This window comes from Etheostoma spectabile, unplaced genomic scaffold (genome assembly GCF_008692095.1).
Source record: "Etheostoma spectabile isolate EspeVRDwgs_2016 unplaced genomic scaffold, UIUC_Espe_1.0 scaffold00018344, whole genome shotgun sequence".
NCBI classification, from domain to species: domain Eukaryota; kingdom Metazoa; phylum Chordata; class Actinopteri; order Perciformes; family Percidae; genus Etheostoma; species Etheostoma spectabile.
In genome coordinates this window covers 26479-37055 of record NW_022604217.1, presented here as the reverse complement: position 1 = coordinate 37055, position 10577 = coordinate 26479, and the positions used below count along the sequence as shown (strand labels likewise).

General features: G+C 43.0%; 1 protein-coding gene across 1 annotated transcript; it reads right to left on the bottom strand.

Annotated features, from left to right (window-relative positions):
- Positions 1 to 4643: 4643 nt before the first annotated feature.
- On the bottom strand, positions 4644 to 7405 carry LOC116680201 (zinc finger protein 239-like). The gene is made up of 2 exons (XM_032509429.1): positions 7334 to 7405; positions 4644 to 5806 (listed from the first exon to the last, which is right to left on the bottom strand). Exons 1-2 carry the CDS (start codon positions 7403 to 7405, stop codon positions 4769 to 4771), a joined length of 1110 nt encoding a protein of 369 aa, XP_032365320.1. The 3' UTR covers positions 4644 to 4768.
- Positions 7406 to 10577: the final 3172 nt, after the last annotated feature.

Below are 10577 nucleotides of genomic sequence, written 5' to 3'. Positions count from 1 at the left end.
TTTGGTCCGCTTTTATTTTGAAAGCGCTGTCTTCTTCTTCTGGTATTTTGTTTGACGCTACACTTCCTGTTACACACTCTTTTCCATGTGGTGCTCACGCATCGTCGGAGCGAAGGTAAAACCTGTTAACATGTTTGTAGTTTACATATTTGTCAATTTGAGTCTTTTAAGAGAAGGTTTACCTTGCGATTTACCTTATTAATCTTTTAATGTTTGCACATGGTATTTCTATGAGCTCCAACTGTGAGGACGTCAGGCTAGAAAGCATACTAGCTAATGGACAGACACTTGATTAGCGCCCTTGGAGAGCGGAATAAGGTATGATTTAATATGTGAATGTGATTAATATGGGAAGATGATTTAATATATGTATTGTTTGTGAATCTACATTGAAACTTTTTGTACTTCTGTTCTCTGTAGTTTTCACGGTGTTTATATGGTGCCTGGTGCTCCTTAAGAGAAAGAATAAATTGACACCCGTTTGAAACTCTCTGCGTCCGAGTCCATGAATCCGAGGGGCCGCTACACAGACTAGCAGCTAGCTTCTACAGCTAATGTCCACAGCCCAGACTAGCAGCTAGCTTCTACAGCTAATGTCCACAGCCCAGACTAGCAGCTAGCTTCTACACACCTAATGTCCACAGCCCAGACTAGCAGCTTGCTTCTACACCTAATGTCCACAGCCCAGACTAGCAGCTAGCTTCTACAGCTAATGTTCACAGCCCAGACTAGCAGCTAGCTTCTACAGCTAGGGTCCACAGCCCAGACTAGCAGCTAGCTTCTACAGCTAATGTCCACAGCCCAGACTAGCAGCTAGCTTCTACACCTAATGTCCACAGCCCAGACTAGCAGCTAGCTTCTACAGCTAATGTCCACAGCCCAGACTAGCAGCTAGCTTCTACAGCTAATGTCCACAGCCCAGACTAGCAGCTAGCTTCTACAGTTAATGTCCACAGCCCAGACTAGCAGCTAGCCTCTACAGCTAATGTCCACAGCCCAGACTAGCAGCTAGCTTCTACAGCTAGGGTCCACGGCCCAGACTAGCAGCTAGCTTCTACACACCTAAGTAGCCCGTATGAGCAGATGTATGAGAATTAATTTAGCCAGTCTCATACATACGTTGTCCTAGGGAAAGGGGGGGCAATTAATTTTCCCAAGGGGCCACATGAGAAACAGGGGCTGTTGTGGAGGAAGTATCAAGGTAGTAAGTATTAAAAGCTAAATGTACAATGTATACGTCGATGTACATGTCACACGGAGGCCACTTGGAGAGATACCTGCTGCTGTACAAGCTGCTGATCTTTAGCTCATTAGATTGTCAGTAAGCTCCATCTAGTGGACAGAGAGTAGAACTCCATCATCTGATGGGGGACTTCTCTCACACTGACTGGGTCCAAGAGTGTATGGCTGCAGCCTGGAGCGTCCCATGTCATGCCGTTCCACCTGGCATCCCCGAGCTTGTACTTTACAAAATAAAAGATTGCATCTGGAATAAAAAACTTTAAAAAAGAGGCTAGCTCTCTTACTTTTCAAAGTAAAAGCTCATGTCAACTATCATGCTAATAAATGAAATACTTGAAATATAAATATTTTTTTAAATATTTAAAAATACATGTCAGTCTCTAAAATAAATGCAGATTATAGGCAAACTAAGACTCCTGGGACCAGGTTGGACTGGTTCTGACGTCTCTCTGACTCTGAAGTTATGAAGACGTCACAGCGTCATCGGATCAAATGCACACCGACACCAGAAATTCATACGTTGTAGAATTATTCTATTAATGTCAAGAAGTAACACAGATGTAGAAGAAAGACATCCCTTTATACGTATATCTGGTGAGGGGAAATTCACATTGTTCACTCAGTTTGGTACATTTAATACACACTGGACAGTGAGGTATTGGCAGAGGTGGAAAATAATAAAATACATTACTTACGTTACTGTATTGAGCAGTTTTGTTGTGTATTTTTCAAGTAGTTTTCAAAATGTACTTGATTTTAAATGAAGGATTGTATTTTGCTACATTACAAATCCTATCGTTACTGAGTAAAAAGAAGTTAGACTAATGAAAACTGAAAGCTAGAAAAATAATAAATCCCACCGTCTATAACCACTACACCAGACCTGGGCTTTCTTTTTTGTGCCATTGTATGCAGCTTCTTCTTCTCTGGTTGCAAGGTGCAATTAAAAAGACGTAAAAGAAGTGTAACGTGAGGGAGCGGTCGGACCCATGGATGTATTAAGAGAACGGTCTGACCCCTGTGGCGGCGAGCTGAGAACTGAACGGGAGACATTAACATGGACGGGAATCAGCTGTTATCCTTCAAAAACATCAGCTCATGGGAAAGAAAGAGAGGTCGATACAGAGTGCCGAGGTTTTAACCAAACATGTACCAACATCGCCACAACACTACGCCATTTTCTGAAGGGGAGTTTCTAGTTACTTTTCAGGTTTTTACCCTTCTTGTCCAATGAAAACCACGTATCTCCAGATGTGTGTTGATGATGAATGTTTGTGATAAACTGAAGTATGATGTCACAAGAGTGTTGTAAAAAAGAATAAATCTGTAAAATAAGAAGAAACTAAATGTCAAAGTTCAACTCAGTTCAGTTTATTTAAGAAGAAGACAGATCAAATTAATAAAACAAAGGATTATACATGGGTTAAAAATCACAGAATTAGCCAAAAGCTCGCAAACCTCCCCCTGAACACAATCAGCTGTTCTCATGGCACAGGGAACATTTCACCAGTAGAAGGAAAAATGGATTCAATACAATTGCAGCAAATTTTGGACGCTAACTTGATGCCATCAGTGAAAAAGCTGAAGTTAAAGAGAGGACGGCTACAAATGGATAATGATCCTAAACACACCTCAAAACCACGGGGGATTACATCAAGAGGCGTAAACTGAAGGTTTTGCCATGGCCTTCACAATCTCCTGACAACATAATGTAAAGCAGTGCGTGACAGACAGCCCAGAAATCTCAAAGAACTGGAAGACTTTTGGAAGGAAGAATGGGCAAAAATACCTCCAACAAGACTTAAAAACTCTTGGCTGGCTACAAGAAGGGGCCCAAAACCCAAACTTTTGTCCAAACTTTTGCAGACGTCATTTTTTTGTTTTCAGTTATTTTGAAAGTGTAAATGATGGAAATAAAATCTAACTTTTTGTGACATATTATACATATGTCTAATCTGCCATTTGATGCCTTTTGGAGATTTTTCCATCTTCTCTTGGCATCTTTACAGTGAGGAAAATAAGTATTTGAACACCCTATTTTGCAAGTTCTCCCACTTAGAAATCATGGAGGGTCTGAAATTGTCCTCGTAGGTGCATGTCCACTGTGAGAGACATAATCTAAAAAAAACATCCAGAAATCACAATGTATGATTTTTTTTAACTATTTATTTGTATGATACAGCTGCAAATAAGTATTTGAACACCTGTCTATCAGCTACAAATCTGACCCTTGAAGACCTGTTAGTCTGCCTTCAAAATGTCCCCCCCCCCCACTCCATTTATTATCCTAAATTAGATGCACCTGTTTGAGGTTGTTAGCTGCATAAAGACACATGTCCACCCCATACAATCAGTAAGAATCCAACTACTAACATGGCCAAGACCAAAGAGCTCTCCAAAGACACCAGCGACTAAATTGTCCACCTCCACGAGGCTGGAAAGGGCTACGGGGACATGTCCAAGCAGCTTGGTGAAAAAAGGTCCACTGTTGGAGCAATCATTAGAAAATGGAAGAAGCTAAACATGACTGTCAATCTCCCTCGGACTGGGGCTCCATGCAAGATCTCACCTCGTGGGGTCTCCTAAGAAAGGTGAGAAATCAGCCCAGAACTACAGGCGAGGAGCTGGTCCAGGACCTGAAAAGAGCTGGGACCACCGTTTCCAGGGTTACTGTTGGTAATACACTAAGACGTCATGGTTTGAAATCATGCATGGCACGGAAGGTTCCCCTGCTTAAACCAGACCATGTCAAGGCCCGTCTTAAGACCAACGACCATTTGGATGATCCAGAGGAGTCATGGGAGGAAGTCATGTGGTCAGTTGAGAACAAAATAGAACTTTTTGGTCCTAATTCCACTAACCGTGTTTGGAGGAAGAAGAATGATGAGTACCATCCCAAGACCACCATCCCTACTATGAAGTATGGGGGGGTAGCATCATGCTTTGGGGGGGGTTCTGCACAGGGCGACTGCACTGTATTAAGGAGAGGAGGACCGGGGTCATGTATTGCGAGATTTTGGGGAACAACCTCCTTCCCTCAATTAGAGAGACTGATCTAGAGAAGATCTATGTGGAGGGGGGGGCAAAATCCCTTCTGCAGGGTGTCAAACCTGGTGAAGGACTACAAGAAACGTTTGACTACTGGAATTGCAAACAAAAGCTGCTGTGCCAAATATTAACATTGATTTTCTCAGGTGTTCAAATACTTATTTGCAGTTGTATCATACAAATAAATAGTTAAAAAAAACATACATTTCTGGATTTTTTTTTTTAGATTATGTCTCTCCCAGTGGACATGCACCTACGATGACAATTTCAGACCCCCCGTGATTTCTAACTGGGAGAACTTGCAAAATAGCAGGGTGTTTAAATACTTATTTTCCTCACAGTATGCACATTAATAAAAATTTTACCTGGGGTTCCCAAACTTTCAAACCCCACCATAGTTATTGTTTTTTTCTTGAAGCTGCACTTTCACGTGTCTCTTTGTAGTTTTGCTTATTTAAAGCTAATGTATTTGTTCAGACTATTTCGGCTTCTCTCCGGTGTGAACACGTTGGTGAGATTTAAGGCTACTTCTCTGAGAAAACATTTTCCCACAGTGTTCACACGAGTACGGCTTCTCTCCGGTGTGAACACGCCGGTGTATTTTAAGATTACCGCGCTCAGAAAATGTTTTACCACATAGATCACAGCTGTACGGCTTCTCTCCAGTGTGAACACGTTGGTGAGATGTAAGATTACTACTCCGTGAAAACATTTTCCCACAGTGTTCACACCAATACGGCTTCTCTCCAGTGTGAAGACGCTGGTGAGCTTTAAGGCCACCAATCTGAGAAAATGTTTCTCCACAGTGTTCACACCTGTGCGGCTTCTCTCCAGCGTGAACAAGCTGGTGTCTTTTAAAGTCACAATTATCAGTAAAGGTTTTACCACATAGATCACAGCTGTACGGCTTCTCTCCAGTGTGTCTGCGCTGGTGACGTTTAAAGCCACTACTATTAGTAAAGGTTTTCCCACATTGATCACACCGGTACGGTTTGTCTCTGGTGTGAACACGTCGGTGGATTACTAGGCTCTCCTTCCTAACAAAGGTTTTACCACATAGATCACAGCTGTACGGCCTCTCTCCAGTGTGACTGCGTTGATGTAACGTTAGGGTTTTCTTCAGTGTGAAAGCTGCACCACATTGATCGCACCGGTACGGTTTCTCTCCGGTGTGAACATGTCTGTGGATTACTAGGCTATCCCTCCTAGAAAAGGTTTTACCACATAGATCACAGCTGTACGGCTTCTCTCCGGTGTGAACACGTTGGTGGATTACTAGGTTATCACCCCTAAAAAAGTTTTTACCACACATATCACAGCTGTACGGATTCTCTCCAGTGTGACTGCGTTGATGTATTATTAGGAAACTCTTCACTGTGAAAGCTGCCCCACATAGATCACAGCTGTGTCGATTGTGTCCAGTGTGAACTCTCTGATGAATCTTTAGAGTTCGAGATGTTGTGAAGGATTTGTCACAATATTGACAGTGGTGACATTTTGGTCCCTCTCCTCTTCTCTGTTTCTATAGCAACAGACAAACACAGAGAGAGAGAGAGAGAGAGAGAGAGAGAGAGAGAGAGAGAGAGAGAGAGAGAGAGAGAGAGAGAGTTAGTGAACAACCTTCTTAAACCCTGGACTTGCTCTCACTCTTTATCCAATAACTCATGACAAAATTAAGGAAAATATGAGCCGGTTGCAGACATGTTATTATGGAAGCAAATGTAGTGCTCATAACTTTTATTACTTCAGAAATATTCTAGTAATAATGGGTACAGTAATAAACTAGTTTAACCAAGGTGAAAACAACGGCTCCACAACATTATCAGATCATTTAGACAGAAAAACTATTTACATATCAAACAAGTTAGACTAAAAGATGACATAAATACAGATGAAAATATTGTGACACTATGCAGCATCTGAATATTTCAGGGTAGTTATTAAATGTAAATGTACTGTATTTATATAGCGCTTTTCCAGTCTTAACAACTGCTCAAAGCGCTTTTACATCTACAGGAAAGATTCACCATTCACACACATTCATACACTGTGGCCGGGGCTGCCGTACAAGGTGCCACCTGCTCATCAGATAAACATTCCCACACATTCACACTCCGATGTGCAGCACCGGGGACAACTCGGGGTTCAGTGTCTTGCCCAAGGACACTTCGACAATGACTGCAGGGGCAGGGATCGAACCACCAACCTTCCGATTGGCAGGCATACTCTACCACTGAGCCAAAGCCGCTGCACGATATCAGGAAAATATGAGATATGCCTTAACGTTGTTGAATATCAAGATAATTATATAACTTGTAATAAATAAACATATTAAACTGTAGCCTACTCAGTTCTGCTGCTTTCAGTCGTTTGCTAAAAAATGTGTTGCACTCATTAAGTTCTCATCTGAGCAGATTTCTGTCATTCAAACTCTGAGATGTAGTTAAAACCAGTTTGTATTAATTAGTCAGGGTTGGCTCAGAAGAGTCCTGAACCATCCCTTAGTGATGCTGCTATAGGCCTAGACTGCTGGGGGACTTCCCATGATGCACCCATGATGGAGGTTAGACCGCAATCACAGAAACAGAGTACAGGGACGGAGGTTAGAGCGCCAACACAGAGACAGAGGACGGGGACAGACATCTGGAAACAGACATTCAAGAAGAAGAATTTCTGGCAGAACAAGAGCAACACCGGAAGTTAAACATTGTGGGTATAGACCGGGCCGACACACACTGACAGCTAACGAGGGACACACACACACACACACACACACACACACACACACACACACACCATCTGGATGCACATCTGACAGATTATAATACACGGATGGTTTCTATTAACTCTGATACTTCCACTGTGAAGACCACCCAGAGGCTGGTTCAGGGTCACTTTATATATATATATATATATATATATATATATATATATATATATGATCTTATACAGTCACTCAGTACAAGATCAATAGAGGCCGCGGTCTACCACACCAGGCAGGACCCCAGGTGCAGACTGTGCAAGGATGCCCCTGAGACAGTACAGCACATAACAGCAGGGTGTAAGATGCAGGCAGGAAGTGGTACATGGAACGCCATAACCAGGTAGCTGTCATAGTTACAGGAACATCTGCCACGAGTATGGGCTGGAAGACACAAGGTCAACATGGAAGACACCTCCTAAGGTAGTCCAGAATGACCGAGCTAAGATCCTGTGGGACTTCAAGATCCAGACTGAAAAACTGGTGATGGCTAACCAACCAGACATCATGTTGATGGACAAACAGCAGAAGAAGGCAGTAGGAGGGGGGGCAGCAGTGATAGATGTGGCGATCCCAAACAACAGCAACATCAAGAAGAAGGAACACCAGAAGCTCGAGAAATACCAAGGGCTGAAAGAGGAGCTGGAGAACTTGTGGAAAGTAAGAGCAACAGTGGTGCGGGTGGTAATCGGAGCACGGGGGGGGGGGGGGGGGGGGGGGGGGGGTGAGAGGGGGATTTTTATAGATAGTTGCAGGTACATACATATAGCCCATAAATTATACATTTAGGCCATCTATTATATATAAATTATACATATAGCCCATATATTATACACATAACCCAAATATTATACATCTATTATACATATAATCCATGAATTATAAATACATAATCCATATATTATAAATATATAATACATATAACCCACATGTTTCAGTCCATTTGTCTTTTAATTGTTTAACCCTGTGCTTGTTGTTCTGTGTCTGTTGTAACTCTTGCAGCAAAGTTACTCAGTGTCCCGAACTAATGTCTCCTCAGGGAGACTAATAAAGACATTTTGACTTTGAGGACATTTGGTCCGTGCGCTCCGAGTGCCGTTGCTAAGTGACACGCGAGCGCTCCAGATTACTTTCAACTGAGTTAAAATAAAACCGAATAAAATGTAATTTCCCCCCAAACAGCAGCTGGTGGAGATGCTGAGTGGCTGCTGGGTAAAAACCTGAAAATGTTCCCTCGATCCAAGAATCCGTGTGACATCATTTCCTGATGAAAGAACGTTGATGTGAGAATCAGAACCAGAACCATCATTGTGACATCATCCCTGTGACATCATCACTGTGACATCATCATTGTGACATCATCATTGTGACATCATCACTGTGACATCATCACTGTGACATCATCGGTGCTTCTGAGCAGTCTTTAATACAGGATGTCCGTGCACATTCATATGTCTTTTCCACCGAGGCGGTTCTGGTGCTGGTTCTGGGCTGGTGCTATTGCCAGTTCGGTGCTGGTTCTACTCGCCAGTTATCTAAGAACCAGCTGGATTTTCCACAGCCTGAGAGCCAGAGCAGGGCTACGTCACAACGTCACTGCAAGTACCTCCGTTGTCATAGCAGCGCGTCATGACAGTCAACAATAATGGAGGACTACATGCCGATACTTTTGCTCCTGGCTTTACAAATTCACCCTGGATTTCAAAGACGGGCCTTGACAGCTCTTCGTGACCGCTATGGACCGAGGATGCGTTCAAGAAGAATGGGAATTATCTCGCGTGATTTAACGTTTAATATTATAATCTTTTGCTTGCCGATGGCAACATCAGTAGCGTCAAGCAAAACACTGTTAGGGTAAACAGACGTCCCGGTTTGACCGGGGCAGTCCAACTTTTGCTGACAAAAAGCCTATCGGGACGCTAAAATGTTCCGGTTTACCAACTACTATGGAATTGTTTTTCGGCGATAACATAGCGGACATGGTCTTATTATAGCCCGATCATTTAACCCATGTAGAACATATACACCATAGCCTACATCCAGCATATGATTATAACTGTGTGTGTGTGTGTGTGTGTGTGTGTCAATCGTAGCGGATCGTCTGCATAATCTGTGCAGCGTTACAATGTATATTTGTAACCACTGTGGCTATGTCTCATCTTCTCTGTCACGTTAACGGTGATATCGCTAGCCAGGGACATGCATGTACATGTTGGGCGGCAGGGTCCAAGGGAAAAAAGACTCATAATTAATATAGGAAACGTAAACAAAAAGAATGATATTTTTGCAATCTTTTTTTATAAAGAAATTTCAACATAAATCTTCACACTAATCTGAAAAACATTTTGTTAAATATTCTGGAAAACCACTGTTATTATTGTTGTATGTAATACTGTACAAAACCAAAGCATACATGTTAACAAAACAACTGATTAATTTTTATTTTTGCAGGTTGTATTATGGCTGAGGGCAAGACAGAGAGGACACATGTGGTCTGGGCATACCACCGATCACACTATTGGTGGAATACAGTTGTGCCGGATTTTACCCCTACACAGTTTGTTCGAAACTTTCGAATGTCCCGGGAGTCGTTGGAATACACATGTGGTCAGGTCAGGCATCTCATGGGCCGAATGAACACCAACTACCGTCTGTTCCAGTGAGAAAACGTGTTGCAATTTTTCTGTGGAAGCTGGCTACTGGCATTGAGTATAGGACCATTAGCCACATTTCTGGGGTAGGTCTAAGCACAGTGTTTAACTGTGTTCAGGATTTCTGTGACTCCGTTATAAAGGTCTTGCTCCCTCAACACATCACCACTCCAGATGCTGCAAAGCTGGTTGAAATTGCCACCTTCTTCCATAACCGCTGGAGAATACCACAGTGTGTTGGTGCAATAGATGGAAGCCACATCCCAATCATTGCCCCTGAGGAGTATCCCCAGGACTACTTTAACAGGAAAGGGTGGCACTCGATTATATTGCAAGGAGTTGTGGACGGCAGAGGCCTGTTTTGGGATGTGTGTGTGGGCTATGCAGGGAGTGTGCATGACGCACAGAGAGAGTGCGTCATGAGTGCTAAGGCAGTCACATTTATGGGAGCAACTAAGTGATGGTGAATTACTTGGACAAAACAAAAAGATCATCTCTGGCATTAATGTTGGACACTACCTCATCGGTGACCCTGCTTACCCAATGCAGAACTGGCTTCTGAAGCCCTTCTCCGACACTGGAAGACTCTGACCTGAACAACACACCTACAGTCACAGACTGAGGAGTGCACATTCGGTTGTAGAGACGGCTTTTGGAAGGTTGAAGGGCCGTTGGAGATGTCTCCTCAAAAGAAATGACTGCAAGTTGGAGCTCAGCAAGAAAATGACGTTGACCTGCTGTGTGCTTCATAATATTTGTGAAGAGCATGGTGACAATTTCATGGAGGAGCGTGTAGACGGGCAGTTACACATTCAACCTCCAGGTCAGGCACTACCTGAGCATGGTGAGCCAGAAGGGGCAGATATTAGAGCAGC